Source organism: Gossypium arboreum, chromosome 5 (assembly GCF_025698485.1).
Source record: "Gossypium arboreum isolate Shixiya-1 chromosome 5, ASM2569848v2, whole genome shotgun sequence".
Classification (NCBI taxonomy): Eukaryota; Viridiplantae; Streptophyta; class Magnoliopsida; order Malvales; family Malvaceae; genus Gossypium; species Gossypium arboreum.
This window is the reverse complement of record NC_069074.1, coordinates 14,941,389-14,960,320: the sequence shown is the minus strand read 5'-3', so window position 1 is coordinate 14,960,320 and position 18,932 is coordinate 14,941,389. Positions and strand designations below refer to the sequence as shown.

General features: G+C 35.3%; 3 protein-coding genes across 4 annotated transcripts; all 3 read left to right on the top strand.

Moving 5' to 3' along the window:
* Positions 1–3,839: 3,839 nt before the first annotated feature.
* LOC108452964 (5'-adenylylsulfate reductase 3, chloroplastic) lies at positions 3,840–6,029 on the top strand. 2 transcript variants are annotated; one of them, XM_017750788.2, is made up of 5 exons: positions 3,840–4,052; positions 4,147–4,290; positions 4,386–4,512; positions 4,701–5,490; positions 5,583–6,029. In XM_017750788.2, exons 1-5 carry the CDS (start codon positions 3,971–3,973, stop codon positions 5,811–5,813), a joined length of 1,374 nt encoding a protein of 457 aa, XP_017606277.1. In that variant the 5' UTR covers positions 3,840–3,970; the 3' UTR covers positions 5,814–6,029. The 2 variants fall into 2 exon arrangements, with proteins under 2 accessions (XP_017606277.1, XP_052885129.1); XM_053029169.1 differs by having other exon boundaries at positions 3,855–3,954.
* A 3,279-nt stretch (positions 6,030–9,308) lies between these two features.
* On the top strand, positions 9,309–12,700 carry LOC108452963 (glucan endo-1,3-beta-glucosidase 1). Its single transcript, XM_017750787.2, has 4 exons — positions 9,309–9,910; positions 10,003–11,313; positions 12,240–12,267; positions 12,366–12,700. Exons 1-4 carry the CDS (start codon positions 9,841–9,843, stop codon positions 12,523–12,525), a joined length of 1,569 nt encoding a protein of 522 aa, XP_017606276.1. The 5' UTR covers positions 9,309–9,840; the 3' UTR covers positions 12,526–12,700.
* Positions 12,701–14,025: 1,325 nt separating this feature from the next.
* On the top strand, positions 14,026–18,184 carry LOC108452196 (L-ascorbate oxidase homolog). Its single transcript, XM_017749963.2, has 7 exons — positions 14,026–14,360; positions 14,463–14,572; positions 16,111–16,381; positions 16,459–16,907; positions 16,988–17,356; positions 17,444–17,522; positions 17,642–18,184. Exons 1-7 carry the CDS (start codon positions 14,223–14,225, stop codon positions 17,852–17,854), a joined length of 1,629 nt encoding a protein of 542 aa, XP_017605452.1. The 5' UTR covers positions 14,026–14,222; the 3' UTR covers positions 17,855–18,184.
* Positions 18,185–18,932: the final 748 nt, after the last annotated feature.

Genomic DNA, 18,932 nt, shown 5'->3' with positions numbered 1-18,932 from the left:
CTTTTGACTATTCGTCTTACGTGGCAAGTTAACTGGCCACGTCAGCTAGTTAACTTGCCACGTCAAGACACTCTGTTAACCCCTAATGTAAATCGTTAATCGCTGACTATTTTGTCACTTTTTCATAACGTTAGTGACTGTTTTGTAACTTTTCGAAAGCTGAGTGACTGAAATGAAACCTAGGTGACTGTTTTATTAGCTACCCCAAAGTTGAGTGACTGTTGGTGTAATTTACCCTTTTTTGTTTGAAGTTTCATAATATTGTTTGACCATATACTCGGTTCAAAATATTGATTGACCATATATTCGGTTTTCATTTCGTGTGCTTCTCAATCTATAAACGAAGAAAAGGGGGTGGGAATTTTTCATGTGTTACTTTCGGAATCTTTTATTTTATTTTTGTCCCACGCTATATAACGGAAAAAGAAAAACATATACTGAAAATAAGATGAGATATTTTCCTCACCATTTAAAATTAAAATTAAGGATTAAGAATGGACCATAGTTTGTGGCATGGACCACCCTAATTGAACCAAATGATCCTTTAGAGCTGAGGTCACAAAAAATTGTATAATTTTAAACCACACCTTATAGGTAATAGCTTTTTGAAAAAAGTTAAAAGGATAAACTATTAAAATAGTCTTTTTTATTTGTCTCAGATTACATTTTAGTTATCTATATTTGAAATGTTATGCTTTAGTCACTTACGTTATCGTGTTTTTACATTTCAGTCACTGAGCCGATAATTGCTGTTAATGGTGTAACAGTAAGTTAATGTGACATGTTAAATCATCATTTCAAACAAAAAATTTTGGTTAAATTATACAACTGGTCCCTATATTTTTCGTTTTGAATAATTTTTTTTTCTTTTATGTTCTTTTAACTTCTTTTTTTCTCTTTATCTTTCATTCTTTTTTGTTTCTCCTCTTATCTTCCTCCCTTCTTCATTTATTTTAACGTAATTTTTTTATGTTTTTCATTTGTTAAAACATCCATCCATTCAGGTTAAGCTCTTTTAGTTTGACATTTTTTGTTTCTTACTTTTGGGAATCCAAGGAAGGAAGGGAGTTAAAGGGCACAACTGGGTTCGGTTCTTGACCGGATGCAAAGGGTAATAATTGTGATTGATGCTGCAAGAGGCTTGGAATATTTACACGAGAATGTTCAATATTCGATTATCCATAGAGATATCTAATCTAGCAATGTCCTTCTTTTTGAAGACTTCAATTCAAAAATTGCGGATTTTAACCTCTCAAACTAAGCTTTCGACATGGCTATATGTCTTCATTCTACTCGTGTTTTAAGAACCTTTGGCTATTGTAGGACCAAATTTATGCCCGGGCCCAAAGCTCACAAACCCAAACCCAAATACACTACACAGCCCAACTAATTTATGTCATGACCCAATACAAGAAACTATCCACTACCTTCATCACCCCCACACCCTACTAAATCACCCCACTAACTCCATCACCCCACTAACTCCATCACCCAATTAAACCATCCCACTAACTCCATCACCCCACTTGCCTACAAAAAGAAAGGGCAATCAGTTGTAAAAGTTGGCTATAAAAGCCATTCAAAACCATTGTAAAAAGGGAAGTTCTTTTTTGGAGATTAATCAAATATCAAAGCAAAAGAGGGTTTTTTTTTGAGATCCATTTTGCAGTGCACTTGTGGCAATGCAATGACCGTGGGGTCCAAAGTGACCGGAGTAAGGCCGGACCAATGGCTGGATTTAGAAGGGAGAGGGAGAGTGTTATTTTTAATATTGTTATTATTATATATTATTATTATTATTATTATTATTATTATTATTATTATTATTATATTATACTTATTTTATTATCTGTTACTATTATTTTGTATATATTTATTTTCATTATTGATTTATTATTATTATTAGAAACATATTTTTATTTTTATTATTTTTATATTATTATTTTTATTAATATATTATTATTATTGTCTTCTATTTTGTTGTTGTTATTATTATTTTAATCATTATTACTATGTTTATGGTTATTGTAGCATTATTCTATTATTACTATTATTATAGTTAATTAATTCTACATTTTCATTACCTATATATATATATTTTTATATTTGTTTTATCCCTCCATATGTATATATATTATCGTTTTCACATTATTATTTTTATGTATAGATCCTTTCTTTATCTATGTATATATATATATATATATTATATTTTCATATATACAATTTTTTTTGAAGATCCTGTTTTAAAACTATACTCTATCTATTTTGACTATTTTCTTATTATTAATATGTGTATTATAGGAATCCTTTTTCCTATTTTCTTCTTTTATATATTTATATAATTGTTTTTATTTTTTTGTTTGTACCATTATTAACATGTTACCACTACCATTTTATTATTTGTCATTAAATCTTTTTTGCCACTATGTTTTATTGTTAATATGCATCGTTCAGCTTATTATGGTAATGTTATTTGCATGTGACATACCATTATTTTCGTTTTTTTAAATTTTAATTGTCCAAATTAATTTATTCACAGATTTATTCTCAATTGTTTTTAAAATAATAGCAATGTTCGGTATTTAAAGAATTCGAAGACTAGTGCCCTAACGTACTGGGTTTCGCTTTCTTTGTTTGTTTTGAATATTCGAATATCCTCTTAAGGCTAAAACGCACTTTTAAAAGGCAAGCTCACAATTGAGGGTAAAAAATCTTGTGTCCTAACGTACTGGATGTAATGTTTTACCTTGAGGTGAGATGGTCTTTAATACACATTTGACTTACCTAAATGTTTTAAAAGCCAATAAAAGGAGGATCGCGTTTTGAACTCTGTCTAAATCTCTAATTTTCGACATTAAGACACTAAATAATCAATCAAGTACCAATTTTGGGCGTGTCGAGGGTGCTAGTCCTTCCTTGTACGTAACTGACTCCCGAACCGGTTTTCTATTTTCGCAGACCAAAATCGTCGTTTTGGAAAATTTATTTATTTCTTAAAAACGACCGTGTTTTGAGGTGATCCAATCACACACTATTAAAAATGATTGGTGGCGACTCCCAACTTTTCATTTTCAAAAGTCGATTTTCCGTTTTCAAAAAAACGGTTTCGACAGCTATCATGCACCTAAGTATGCTATCTGAAGTTACTTTATATCATTGTTCATTTCTTTTCCGAACCAACCAGTCATTGTCAATTGCTAACATAAATAATTTAAGAGTGGAAACAAAAGGAGAAACAGAAGAGAATGGAAAATAAAGAAAAAAAAAGTTAAAAGAACATAAAAGAAAAATTTTAAAATGCTCAAAACGAAAAAAATATAGGGACTAATTGTATAATTTAACCTAAAATTTTTGTTTAAAATGATGATTTAATGTGCCACGTCAACTGACTATTACACCGTTAATGACAATTAATAGCTTAGTGACTAAAATATTGCAATAATGTAATGTAAGTGATAAAAATGTAACATTTTAGACATAAATGATTAAAATATAATTTGAGTTAAATAAAAGTAAATATTTTGAGAATTTACCAAAAATAAAATATAGGATAGTAAAGAATAACCAGAAAAAAAGGGAAAAGATAAAAGAAAAAAAAAAGGGAAGAATCTAAGAAATTAATGGGACCGTTTTTTCAGCCTCCAAACACAAACTTAACCTTCTCCATATTGACCACGTCTCTAAGGTGCTGTCCACGTGACGCAAGCGATGAGAAACCTTATATTAAGCTCCATCCAACCAAAATCATCCACGTAAACAATCTCATGTTATCCAGAAATGCGTCTAGGTTCAATGAACCTTGTACCCCTATCTTTAATCAGGCTATTATTTAACCTTTTAACCCTCTGTGTTTCTCCCCCCACCACCAACGCTCAACATAGAGAAAACTCAGAAACACACAGGAAACCCAAAGTCTTTCTCCTTTTTTTTTCCCCTCTTTTTTTATACATAAAGGTAATAATTTTCGAAAATGGCGTTTGCTGTTACCTCTTCCCCGGCTGCAATTTCTGGTTCCAGCTTTTCTCGTTCAAGTGCCTCCTCTGACCTCAAAAGTACATTTAATTTCGTCTTCTTTTTAAATGTTCTCTTTTCCGGTTAATTATGTTTGTTGATGTTTTTGTTTATTTATTTTTTGGGGGGTTTCAGTTCCGCAAATTGGTTCATTTCGGCTAGCGGATCGCCATGCAACGGTGAATCTATCTCAAAAGCGTTGCGCAGTGAAGCCCGTGAATGCGAAGCCAAAGAGGAACGATTCCATGCTTTCTCATGCTGCAACCACCTCTGCTCCTGGTAAAACATCGAAGTCTTATTTTTCTTTTTTTGAAAATTTAATTTAATGATGATTACAAAGGTTTGATCTGGATTAATTCATGGTGGATTAATAGAAGTGTCGGAAAAAGTTGAGGTGGAGGATTTTGAGCAATTGGCCAAAGAACTTAACAATGCTTCTCCACTCGAAATCATGGATAAGGCTCTGGAGAAATTTGGAAACGACATCGCTATTGCTTTCAGGTAGTCCTTAGCTCTAAATTCATTAGCTTCATTAACAATTAGTAATTGTAGTTTGAATGTTAATAACTTAATACGGCCAAAGCATTTCATGGAATGTTTTAAAATTACTAGATCCATTTTCTGTTCTGGTAATTTTGAGTGTTAATCAGTAATGAGATGTATTTATTTATTAATTATTCCTTTTGCAGTGGAGCGGAGGATGTTGCTTTGATTGAGTATGCAAAATTGACTGGTAGGCCATTTAGGGTGTTCAGCCTTGATACTGGCAGGCTGAACCCAGAAACCTACCGATTCTTTGATGAGGTTGAGAAGCATTATGGGATTCGTATTGAGTACATGTTTCCTGATGCTGTTGAAGTTCAGGCCTTGGTTAGGAGCAAAGGGTTGTTTTCATTTTACGAGGATGGGCACCAAGAATGCTGCCGTGTTAGGAAAGTGAGGCCTTTGAGGAGAGCACTCAAGGGGTTGCGTGCCTGGATTACTGGTCAAAGGAAAGATCAGTCTCCGGGAACTAGGTCGGAAGTTCCTGTTGTTCAGGTGGATCCTGTTTTCGAAGGTTTGGGTGGTGGGGATGGTAGCTTGGTGAAGTGGAACCCGGTTGCCAATGTTGATGGTAAAGACATTTGGAATTTCCTCCGGGCGATGAATGTGCCGGTCAATTCTTTGCATGCCCAAGGATTTGTATCCATTGGTTGCGAGCCTTGCACGAGACCAGTATTACCAGGACAACATGAGAGGGAAGGTAGGTGGTGGTGGGAGGATGCCAAGGCCAAGGAGTGTGGTCTTCATAAAGGGAACCTGAAAGAAGACGGTGCAGCTCAAGCTAATGGAAATGTGGCTACCACTGAAAGTGACATTTTCAATAGCCAGAGCTTGGTCACACTGAGTAGGACTGGAATTGAGAATTTGGCAAAATTGGAGAGCCGGAAAGAATCATGGGTTGTTGTGCTCTATGCTCCATGGTGCCCTTTTTGCCAGGTAACCCTGCTCCAAACTGTGCACAAATTAGTTGAAAAACGTTTGCCATTTGGCTTGTAATCTCACGGAATCTATGTCTGAATTTTAAACAGGCAATGGAAGCATCGTATGTTGAATTGGCTGAGAAGCTGGCAGGTTCTGGTGTGAAGGTTGCAAAATTCAGAGCTGATGGTGAACAAAAGGAATACTCGAAGAACGAGTTGCAGTTGGGAAGCTTCCCCACTATACTTTTCTTCCCCAAACACTCAGCTAAGCCAATAAAGTATGCCTCTGAGAAGAGGGATGTTGATTCATTGATGGCCTTCGTTAATGCCCTCCGATGAAGGGATTCATAAATTATTTGTCGAGTTAACAAAAAATCAACTTTTGAGCGGTGGTTCATGCTGGTTTACAATCTCATAAACTAACTCATGAACCCGGAGTTTGTCATGCTTCCATCGCCCGTAGCATCATAATGAACTCGGGTGTTTTTGTATACTGAACACAATGTTCCATATTTTGACATATATGTGTGAAATTGATGAGTTCTTTATTAAAAACTGTCTATGTGAGTTTTTTTTTTAGATTGTCTCTTCATTTCGAGATCACGAATCCGATTTTACGAGACCTAACTTAATATCAGTATGTTTGGTATGCAAATCACTAATCATTATCAAGAATTAGAGAACTGTGTTTGACCTTTGTTCCACAAGGCCGAAATTTCCAAGACGCTTCTAGATATTGGTTTCTAAAACTCTCCCATGTAGTTCGTTAAAGCAGCTAGAGTCCTAACTAATGTAACGAGACGCGGGGGAAATGTATCAATTTTTTCATTTTCGTACTTACATTTTTTTTTTGTACCTAATTTTTTTCATATTTACGTTTTTTTTTCAATTTGGTAATTTTTAGTCCAAAAAATTAACTGATATTAAAAAAAATTCAACCAATTAGATCATGTCACATAATAACAGTTTCATAAAAGAATATTATTTGAATTTTTCACTTAAAAAATATATTTATTAAAATGAATTTTAATTAATAAAAATATTTTTTATTTCATTTGTTCTTCATGTTCTCTCTTCCTCTTCATCTTCTTCCCTACTTCATCCTTCTTTTCAATACAAACAACCATAGTTAAATTTTCCTCTTCATTCCCACATATGCATATTCATTTCATAACTATAAAGAAAAAAAACATAAAATTGTCAACCCAAATTTTGGCTAAAGCAACATGGAGTTTTTTTTTTTTTTGGTATTGTTTGGTCTATCTAAATGGTGAAAGAGAAGTTTATAATAAAAGAAAGAATATATTGAAATTTGAAAACAATCCGATGGTGAAAACACTTAAATTTTATGTCGGAATCTAAAAATTTTTAATTTTACTTTAGGTTTCGGTTAGAAATATTAAAAGAAAGAAGATTTGAATTTTAAATTAATTAAAATAAATGTAATTAAACAAAATTTTAATTAAAGGAGATTGTACAATTTTTATTTGTTTTATTTAGATTACTGTTAACTAAAATATACGAGACACTGATTCTTCTCTTTTCACACATAAAGAACAGGATAAGAACACCCAGAAATTCTGCTAGATTTTTAGGTTAAAAACATTTAATTATTTTATGAAATTAATGAATTTTATTTTTTATACTTATTATTATATATTTTGTGGAATTTATATTTATTTATTTATTTATAATTTAAAATTGATAAATAAATATATATATTTTAATTAAAAAGGTCAGGTGGCATGTTTTTATTAGCCACTAATTTTTCAAACGATATTAAAAATTAGATCATAGAATGATCGTTTAGATATCGAACAAGAATAAAAGAAAGTTTAGATATCAAAACAAAAAAATTAAGTATACTTCGTGGTTAAAGTCGTGAATTAAGCCACTATTTGCAGTAACTTCACATCAAGAACGAGGGAATCTGTTGCTTATCTTGATCTGCTTCGGGCCCAAATGAAAAGAAATCCAGCTTTGCTCGAAAAGTTTTATTTTTATTTAAGGCCCCAAAAGTCCAAAACCTCTGCAAAGCCCAATATCTTAAGCTTTCTAAAAAAATCTGGAAGGAAATTTTGATTTATAAACGTGAAATGAATTTCATTAATGTCTAATTATTTTAATATTTTTAAATTATTTATATTATTATTTAAAATTTATATAGAATTTAGAAAATATGAATAAATTTAACAATTTAATTTTTTTAGAATTTAAACAATAAAATAAGAATATTTTAAAGTGTCATACCATTATAACTTAAAGATCAATTCGAGGAAAAATGTAAAATTTGAAACTAATATGAAAAAATAAAATAAAAATAAAGACAAGTTGCCATAGACCAAATACTACTTTACTCTTTTTTTTTTTCCTTTTAAATATATTTTCTGTACGATTAAAAAGCACTCCAGCTTTTTCAAATTTGATTCCGACATTTGTGCAGGAATAATAAATTATTAATCAGAAAAAAGGGGCAGGCAAGGCAACGTGAGAAAATCAAGACTGTTTTTTCTCCTCCAATGATGTTAAAATTTAAATCAGAATCAATTATTAATATCTAAATCAAGAATGATTAGTTGAACACACGAACATCATTTTGCATTCCATTCTATGAAGAAACAAAATTCTGGAAACAGACAATCTAATATCTAAACCCACACCATCATGCAAAACAATCAAGACATCTATATACCATTTTATCATTCCTTGATATATAAAGCATCAAAGCCTAAACAAACACAAACAACGAAAAGAATAAAAAAATAGTAATACAAATAATATTTGCGGACAATTGTGAGCCCAACATGTGACGCCATGCAGGTACTGTGTTTATGCTCGTGACTCACCAGTTGCTTGTTATGGTATAGCAGAGATGCTGTTGTTTTTTGTTTGATACTTGGCGGTATCCTCCATGTTCATCACGTAATAATTGCCTTCATACTGTTTGGAATTTTCTCCCACACCCCGATTATGCAAATAGTACTTTAGGCAGCCGTGCATTTTCAGGGAGTTGGCGGCTCAGATCATTAACCCTTCTTTAGTAAACTTTATTTATAGAAGAAACGAAAAACAAAGGTCCAACAACATACATGAGAAAGGTCACTGCGCAACGCAACCTAAAACTTGAACCCTCGCTATCAAAGTGAGACTGTGACAACACATGCGCCAAATAGGTAGAGAAAACAAGCAACAACAACAACAAAAAAATCATCCAAACCTAGGCTCATTAGGGTCGAAGCTCATCTCATTGATGATGACTAGAATGGGAACACAGTAGCTATCATCTGGAATCTAGAAGTGAAGGTCAGAGCCAAAATACAAGAGTCAAGATTAATTCCTGAAGCAGATTCGAGCCCCTTCTGAAAATACCAAAATATTCTAATCATGACAGACAGACAGACAATTGGATAAAACCTTGAAAACATCCTTAGATATTAGGAAAGGGAATTTTGTATCCTTAAATCTATTAATCTAATCAGTCACAGATCATCAAGTCACAACCAGTGGTCCTCTTCATAGGTGGGTGGTAAAATTGAAGCTTAAGCAAATAGAAGAGGCAAAATTAAAAGGAAATATGATAAAACTTGGAACTTTTGAAAGGGCATTTGGGTGGCTGTAGTTTAGTTTTGAAAGGGAACTTGGAACAAGTAAGTTCAGTTTTCATAAAGTTGGCCTGGTTGAATGCTAAACGCCTACGGCTGGCGGCTGCACGCTAGTCAAATCAGCCAATAGAGCGTGTGTGTCAATTGTGGAGCGTGGGAGTAGTAGTAAAAGAGACTATTGAAAGCGGCTGAAGACTTAAAAGAGGAGCTGCTACAACGTCTCTCTGAAATCGCCAGCCTGTATTCATGAAACATCTCAAAAACTCACCACACGCCATTTACGATGTTGCCCTCCTCTCCTATTACTTATCACATTATCACCTTTGCACTTTTCCCAAAGTCATTCCTCACCAAACAAAAACAATCCATTTGGAGAAATAGAAAGTTTTCGTTGGTCGTGCGAGGCAGAAATCTAAAAAAAAAGAAAAAAAGAAAACCCAAATTTAGTTGTCGGCTCCAAGGGGTATTATAGTAAATGCGCGGCTAGAAATTGAATTATGGATGGTACCAGAAAAAAATACCTCCTTGGGGAAGCAAAGAAATAAACCCAGTTAAGCCCCCAACCCAAAGGAGAAATTGTTGATCTCTTTTGATAAAAGTTAGTTCTTTGTTTCTTGTTACTGTTTTGTAGACCCTCATAAGTCAATCCTAAGCACAGCCAAATATAAATCCCACAGGATAAGTAAATCCAGTGGCCACCAATAGAAAGGAAATCTTGCCAAGATAATGTTAGGATGCACAAGTAAAGCTGAAGCTCCTCTTCAATGGCGAACTCTAAGCTTACCACTTATCTTATTCTCATCATTTGCTCTTGCTTTACAGTTCCTTCAACAGGTAATGTCTCAAAAACCCCAGTAGAAAATAGCTTACTAGAAATTAGAGAAGCCAATAAAGACTCCATTTTTATAGTATTTACTTCTCTGCAGCAAAGACATCAACTTTAGTACAAGAAATCAAGCAGCAAAGTCAGGTTCAAGATAAAGAACCGTTTGTGGGTGTTAACTTAGGCACGGATGTCTCAGATCTGCTATCAGCAACGGACTTGGTTTCATTCTTGCAAGTGCAAAAAATTTCGCACATTCGACTTTATGACGCAAATCAAGACATACTCAAAGCATTGGCGAAGACAAAGATCCGGGTCATTATCAGTGTACCAAATAACCAGCTTTTGGCAATAGGATCATCCAACACCACTGCTGCTTCTTGGATCGATCGATACGTCGTCGCTTACTACCCGGAAACGCTCATCACCGGTATTGCTGTTGGAGATGAGGTTTTAACAACCGTACCGTCCTCAGCTCCTTTGCTGCTTCCTGCAATTCAGTCTCTTTACGGTGCTTTAGTGGCTGCAAATTTGCATACGCAAATCAAGGTTTCAACCCCACATGCAGCTTCTATCATTCTTGATACCTTTCCTCCTTCTCAGGCTTACTTTAACCAAAGCTTGACTTCAGTTATGGTACCTTTGCTTCAGTTTTTGTCAAGAACTGACTCGCCTTTAATGATGAATCTTTATCCTTATTATGTGTTTATGGAGAATAAGGGTGTGGTTCCCTTGGATAATTCCTTGTTTAAGCCATTGACACCATCTAAAGAAATGGTCGATCCTAATACTTTGTTGCATTACACTAATGTGCTGGATGCTATGATTGATGCTGCATATGTTTCTATGAAGAATTTAAATGTTACCGATGTTGTGGTGCTTGTTACTGAGAGTGGGTGGCCTTCCAAGGGGGACTCAAAGGAGCCTTATGCTACTAAAGACAATGCTGATACCTATAATTCGAATCTTATTAAGCATGTATTAGACCGTAGTGGAACCCCTCTGCATCCGGAAATCACTTCCAGTGTGTATATTTATGAGTTGTTCAATGAGGATTTGAGGTCACCTCCAGTGTCTGAGGCAAATTGGGGATTGTTTTATTCGAATTCAACCCCGGTGTATTTGCTTCATGTATCAGGAAGTGGGACCTTTTTGGCAAATGATACAACTAATCAGACCTTTTGTATTGCAATGGATGGGATTGATTCAAAGACATTGCAGACAGCATTGGACTGGGCTTGTGGTCCTGGGAGGGCAAATTGCAGTGAGATTCAACCAGGGGAGAGTTGCTACCAGCCTAACAATGTGAAGAACCATGCTTCTTATGCCTTTGATAGCTATTATCAGATGGAAGGGAAAGCGTCTGGGTCTTGTGATTTCAAGGGTGTGGCAATGATAACTACCACCGACCCAAGTAAGTGTTACTACATCCATTCCATAAAACAACATTTTTTGTAACTTTTTCATTGCCTCTCCATGGAGTTGAATTTGTTGCTGTAGCTGTTATAAGTTGTTAGTAATCCAAGTGCTTAGCTCTATCTTGTGATCAAACAATTTCGATGAAAATTGGAAATGAGGATATTTTTAACATTCGGTGTTGGTCTTTTTTTGTGTGTTTTCCTTTGATCAAGTTCCTTAGCACAAGAATCAGATGCTTTAGTCCCCAACTATTGTGCATTTTCCATAGTCTAGACTCTAGAACAATGTATTTAGCCAATCAAGTGCCAAGTTCATGCCTTGAGTTCGAAGGACCCCAAGGCAAAAAGTGATGGGAGAATGATGCTTAATTTATCTACTTAATAATCTTTACAGCTAACAAGTTTCTTAACCATAGGTTGTTTGATTTAAAAATATAAAGCTATGTTAGCAGAAGCCAGAAAGTAAAGCTTTTGGAATAATCCACCTTCCAAGTTACAAGTCATGTATATAGGGATACTCATTGGGGGAAAAGGTCACTTCTAAGAAAGAACGGTTTCTACCTGGCAGAGTCACATGGGGTTCTGTTTGTGATTGGAAAGTGGAAAAGGGTGTGGAATAACAATTTCTTGTTCAAGCGGAGAACTACGATTTCAGTTCGGACCCTGGTTCCTAGTGAGCCCCACTGCCCAACATTACCTCGCTAGGCCATTGGCCCATCTTCATGTTTAGATTGCCTAAGAAAATGTCTTTTCTTTGTGCCTTCTATTACTGCCTTGTATCTTATGAAAGGCTTTACAAATCCAAGTGGAGTCTATCACTTGGTCATTGTTCCTCCATTTTCCTTTTTAGCACTGATTTTACTCATACCGTGTTAGAAATCTGAGATGTTCTCTTTACTAAATTTGTTGGGTATATTTGCAGGTCACGGAAGTTGTGTATTTCCAGGAAGGTGAGACACATATCAGCCATTCTTATCACTTAACTCCTGATTTTATAAATTTTTTTGTTAAGCATTATGTAGTTGAAATTTTCAATTTCTGTTTGCAGTAAGATGGTAAGCAACAAGACGAGAACGGTTTTAAACTCAACGGAAGTAAGTGGTGCAGCTGAAAGGTTAAAATTCAACACTTTCCACGGCTGCCAAATAAGTGCAACTACTGTAGCATTCTGTATTTTGTTACTCATTCCTTTTGTTACCACTCGATGAGGAGGATAATAAAAATATATCTGTTTGAAAATGTATCATTGTTTTGCATTGAATTCAAGATGATCTCTTTTTGTGCAAAGGTGAAAAGAATATCTTTGATGATGGTCTGATGAGACCAGACTAGGCTGAGTCATTGTTGAATGAATGCGTTAATTGAGCATGGTGATTATAACTATTTGAGAGCTGATATTGTATGTAATCAATGTGATGATTGTGAACCATAAACGGTTAGCAGAAAGTGTGATGATTCTGCAACATGTAATCATCAAGCAGGAGAAATGGATCAATTGTAGTCACTTTTGATGGCCAGGATCAATAGAATCTGATTAAAACAGAAAGGAATTTTTTGAGTGAATCTAAAAAAAAAAAAAAAAAACTCTTCATTGTTTCTTAGCATCTCAGAACAGTTTGTGTGAGTGTAGGCTTACTCATGTTTCAGCAATGTAATCGCTTCCAAGATTCCCATAATGTCAATGAGGAAAGACAATTTTCACAAAAAAGAAAGCAGCTTTATAAACCCTTTTTCGGCCCCGACCTTGGATCATGTTTGTCGCTGTAGGGTATTGTGTTTCTCACTACTAAAAAAGAAGAAAAAGCTTAAACTTTTACCATCATGAAAAGGCACCTGATTACCTAACATTGCTGTTACTGGAACTGGACGGTGCATTAGTTTAAAGCACGACAGTCCACTGTGGATCCCATTCTGCACGTATGTAGCTGTTTCTGGGGCAGACGAGACATCAGCCGAACCTTGTACCATACCGAACTGTAACTCCCGAGGTAAAAGTGGAAACTAAACCGGCTTTAACTGTTGAAATGGTGGTACTATTCTCGTTAATCTCACTCCGGTCATGGAGTCTGTTTTCTTTGCTTTGAAGCATTGTGTTGAATTTGGTAGCTTACTAGGCATTAAGGCGTCCCATAGTTTTTTATTTGCCCCATCAAAAGAGGACTATTCTGACCATGATTCTTTCTTTTGGCCATACTCTACTAATTGTGCCATGCCTCTCGAAAACGAAAAAGATGGATAGGCAAGTACAAGTGTTGGCTGCACATTGTTATTTCAAAAAGAGAATTTAAGTTTGAACTTGAGAGGGACTTCAAAAATTGTCAGACAGACATAAAACATACATTAATTCCACCCGCGCAAAAAAAAAGGACAGGGTCACATGATGTTTAGGTGATTCCAAGCTTGCACGTGATGGGGTTTGACCCCTGTCTTGTGACTTTGACAGGCTTTACTTAAAATTTTGCATAAGATTACAAGCTTTGATTTGTTTTCCTCTTCTGTTTTCAAGGTCTAAACTAAAAGTCAAACCAAAACCAAATCACAGTCAAACATCAAGCGGCCACAACCGGTCTGACTACACATCACGTGAAGGGCAATAGTCACGATCAATCCGGGGACCATGTGATTCCCTAGTTTCGGCCGTATTTAGTTGGAACAAACTGACAGCTACTGCTTAAATATGCATATGTAATCTTATAAAAACTGTTGTTCTTTCAGTTGCATACGCATGCGAAAGAAACACATAACTCTTTTTTCTGCCTCCCCTCCATAGAAGCAAAAGACAGATTTAGAGAAAGATACAAGAATGGTGCCTTAAAAGAGCCGCTCTTTCTAAATCTCTGTCACCTATAACATTTTGCAAAACAAAGCAGTCTTTTCTGTATTCAAAGTAGAAAAGACAAAGCAAATGCAAGATAGCAAGTTTGTTGTTTATAGTTTCATTGCTTGCATTTTGTTTCTTGGCGTCAATGGAGAAAGCCCTTATAGGTTTTTCACTTTGAAAGTCACGCACGGTGATATTTACCCTCTTGGCGTTAAGCAAAAGGTAGTTTTGGTTTTCATTACTTTCTTTCCTTTTTGGCATTTGGGAAAGGCTTGATTTTGTTTCGTTGAAGTAATGGGTTGGAGTGTGGCAATTGTGATGCAGGGGATCTTAATAAATGGGCAGTTTCCAGGGCCTACGATCGATGCAGTTACTAATGATAACCTCATTATCCATGTTTATAACTACTTAAACGTACCATTCCTCATCTCTTGGTAAATTTGCCAACATTCCTTCCTTACTTTCTCTTTATTTTACTTTATCTTCCACTTCCTTAAAAAATGCAACGTAAAATATTGGGGAAGCTTAACATTTGCTCGAAGTGCTGGTTTGCACTAAACTATTCACTTGAGGAAGAGCGAAAAATATCAACTAATGCGAGGTTTATTTGATGAAACTAAAATGTTGGTCTGATTTTGTGATTCAGGAAATGAGCATATTCCTATTTCTTTTATCTTTTTGTATGGAAGTGCATGGCGGGGTTCAAAAAGCATAGTTTCTTTCTTTTCACTTACTTTTCTCATTTTGATTTACAATCTCATAAGCGATCTCTATACAAACTCTAACGCTATGATCTGAGCATAGTTAAATGATTAAAAATCTCACTTTTCTGACTAATAGCTCTCTAAGAATTTAATGGGAATATGAGATAATAATGCAAGCTAGGTGAGGATTGTAACTTTCTATGTTTCTTCGGTTTTTTTTTTTTTTTTTTTTTAATTCTGATTAGATATGGAATGTCATTTTTTCCTTAATAATCATAACTGGATACTATTGATTCTTTTGTACCCTTTGGAGATTGATATTTGAAGATATCATCTCACAATAAATGAAACAAAAATAAAAATTAAATAATATTTATATCAACCATAAAATCTATTCAATACTTACATCTCTCTCCAAATGAGATAAAGATAATTAATGTCTGCCACTATTCATCTCTAAAGCATTAAAAATGAGTATATCTATATTATTATTTTTATTATTATGGTCAGTTAATCAGACATAAATTTATTTAAGAAATTATTAAAATATCCTTTATAATAAGTTTTTTATTTTTATATAAAATTAATAAAAACTCAAATATTATAAGATTTGAACCCATAATTTAATCACTTTTAAATATTTAATTTTACCATTTCATCTAAGGATTAATTTAATTTTATATAAATATTTAATAAATATATTTATTTATTTATTTTCACTCAAATAAATAATCTAGTTATATGTTAAACCTAAGTTGGTCTCATAACTTAATAAAACTCCAAATAATGTTACTTTGAAAGTTTTATGTTTTTATATAAAAATAACGTATATGTCTGCCGTCTGCGTAGTTATAAGATAAAATATTTTAATGCATGCGCTTCCAACTAACAAATAAAAGCCCTGAGTATAATTATGCACACCAGCATAAGCCGAGGGGCTTGGGCCTAGTTATCGTAATGGGTTAAAATCTTTTAACTACGCAACCTGCTTTAATACATACCTGTTGAACGCATAATTAAAGCTTGGCGTCTTTGCACATTGTAAAGATCATGCCAAATGTTTTATCTTTATTTTCTATAATTCTGTTATATGGGTAATAGTATACAGTAATAGGGACTAGTCCAGTTTAGCAGGCAGGAACTTAGTACTGTACATTTATCCACTAAAGGAATCAAATATGGAATAAACAGAAACAGCTTCTAGAATATAGATGCTACAATTGATCTGAAATTTGATTTTTTATCTCCTGCTTTTATTGTTTCTTCAGGAATGGAGTGCAGCAGAGGAGAAACTCATGGCAGGATGGTGTGTTAGGCACGAATTGTCCAATTCGACCAGGGAAAAACTTTACTTACGTGCTCCAAGTAAAAGACCAGATTGGTACCTTTTTCTACTTCCCATCACTTTTTTTCCATAAGGCTGCTGGTGGATATGGCAGCATCAGAATCTGGAGCCGCCCTAAGATCCCAGTACCTTTTCCAACTCCCGCCGGAGATTTCACTGTACTGGCCGGAGACTGGTATAAGAGAAATCACTATGTAAGAACTAACAAATCTGTGTATCTGTTTTTATTATCTCACGAGCCTTCTTTATCGTATTATTTTTGCTTCTTAAGGTATTAAGACGTTACTTGGAGAGTGGACATAGCCTTCCCTTCCCTGATGGACTTGTTATTAATGGTCGAGGTTGGAATGGATACACATTCACAGTTGATCCGGGCAGGACATACAGGTTCAGGGTATCGAATGTTGGGATCTCCACTTCAATTAACTTCAGGATCCAGAGCCACAAGCTCAAACTCATAGAAGTAGAAGGATCTCATACGCTTCAGAATACCTACCATTCTTTCGATATCCATCTCGGGCAGTCGTATTCGTTCTTGGTCACCGCCGATCAGGCGCCGCAGGATTACTATGTCGTTGCCTCTTCGCGCTTCACTCCTCGTGTGCTCACAACCACTGCCATCCTTCACTACAGCAATTCGAGAAAGGGAGTTTCCGGTCTGATTCCTTGGGCTCCCACTTTCCAAATTGCTCCATCACTCATGCAGGCGAGATCCATACGGTACATTATTAATTACGTTCTTTTCAGAAGCCATATGATAACCTAAAAACGTGTAGCTGATACGTTTTTTCTTCTACCAGTTGGAACCTGACAGCGAGTGGACCTAGGCCTAATCCCCAAGGCTCCTACCACTATGGAATGATCACCCCAAGCCGCACTATCATGCTTGCCAATTCTGCGCCTTATATTAATGGAAAGCAGAGGTATGCTGTCAATGGTGTCTCATATGTTCCACCAGATACCCCGTTAAAACTAGCAGATTACTTCAAGATTCCCGGTGTCTTCAATCTCGGAAGCATCCCTACTCGGCCTCCTTCAGGAAACAATGCCTACTTACAGACTTCTGTCATGGCAGCCGACTTCCGGGAATATGTTGAAATCGTATTTCAAAACTGGGAGAACACTGTTCAATCATGGCATATAGATGGATATTCCTTCTTTGTTGTAGGGTAAGGATTACAGTATATTATTTATGCACGAGGTTCAATTTTCCATGCATGGCGAAATGTATTTAATCAAGATGTTGGATGAATCAGGATGGATGGAGGGCAATGGACGCCTGATAGTAGAAGAAGCTACAATTTGATAGACGCAGTGTCTCGCTGCACTACTCAGGTATGCAAATGCAATATATAGATAGTAGGTGTTTCCATAATGTGATGAGCTGTAGAGACCTAAGGTGCATCAGCTGGAAGGCCTGTTTTGTTGATATGCTAGAGTGAATACATTTGCAGGTGTATCCGAGGTCATGGACCGCCATCTACATGGCTCTGGACAACGTGGGGATGTGGAATATAAGGTCAGAGAACTGGGCCAGACAATATTTAGGGCAACAGTTTTATCTCAGGGTTTACTCCCCGGCAAATTCATGGAGAGATGAATATCCAATCCCAAAGCATGCTCTTCTATGTGGTCGGGCCAGAGGTCGCCGTACAAGGCCTCTTTAAATTAGCTACAAGAAAAGGAACCACGATGTCATGACGGGGTGACATGGGATATGATATGATATGATGAACAAAATCAAGTTATTTAACTGCGGAGCTCAAGTTGAGCTATTCAGTCAATTCTTTGTTTGCTTTGAACATTTTCATGTTTCTATGACATTATTATCAGCGTCTAATCTGTATATGCCTAAGAACATTTTTTTGTTTAGGCTTCAACTTTCAGATTTTCGATTCGATTATCTTTTGGGAGAACATTAAAAGGGTTGAATATTCTTTTATTTTCATTTTCTGTTTTCCATTTCTAGGTTAATTGTTCTTCTTTTTGCCACGAAACTTGTTCCAAGCAGATGTTTAATTGCCTTCTTGAAATGGTAAGAAGAAACAAATGGCAAAAAGAAAATGCTTGCATGGTAACAACAATGTATTCATGGAATGGTACATACCAGTTCTTTGTCGACAAGCTTTAAAAGAGACTAAAAGGATAGGATGTTAAATTTTTATCTATAGCGGGTAGAATATACTCGACAAAGGTAGTGATTATGGTTATCCCAAATTACTGCACGCAATCCGCACACATTGTTTTAGTGTTTTTGTGGGCTTACCTTACCTCAGCTTCTTGTCTATTTATTACTGTTTTAAGCTCATACGTGTTTTCATGGAAGAAACTGATTTCTTGCCTTGAATATACATAGTTGTGGCATTGCCACACCTTGCTTTTTGTATGATTGCGGCATCCGTCCATAACTAGAAAACCAATGAGAAAGCAGGATTTAAATAAAGCCAAGCCCAAAGCAGCTGCTTTTTGTATGATTGAGGCAGTTCACGGTCGGTAGATGTGACAACTGACGAAGTCATGGAGCACTTAGCTGGGCTGATAAATGGAGTTAGCTGCCAAACCCAGTAGGATATTTTACCTAACTCATTTCTACTCTTTGAAAATGGCCAAATACCAATCTTTCAAGATGTAAGAGTCAGTGTCAAAACAACTACTAATTTGTTTCTTCAACCAAGGACTTCCTAAGCCATTCCATACTTAATATATGGTATTTAGTTCTGGTGTTTGAGGGATATTTTAATAAGG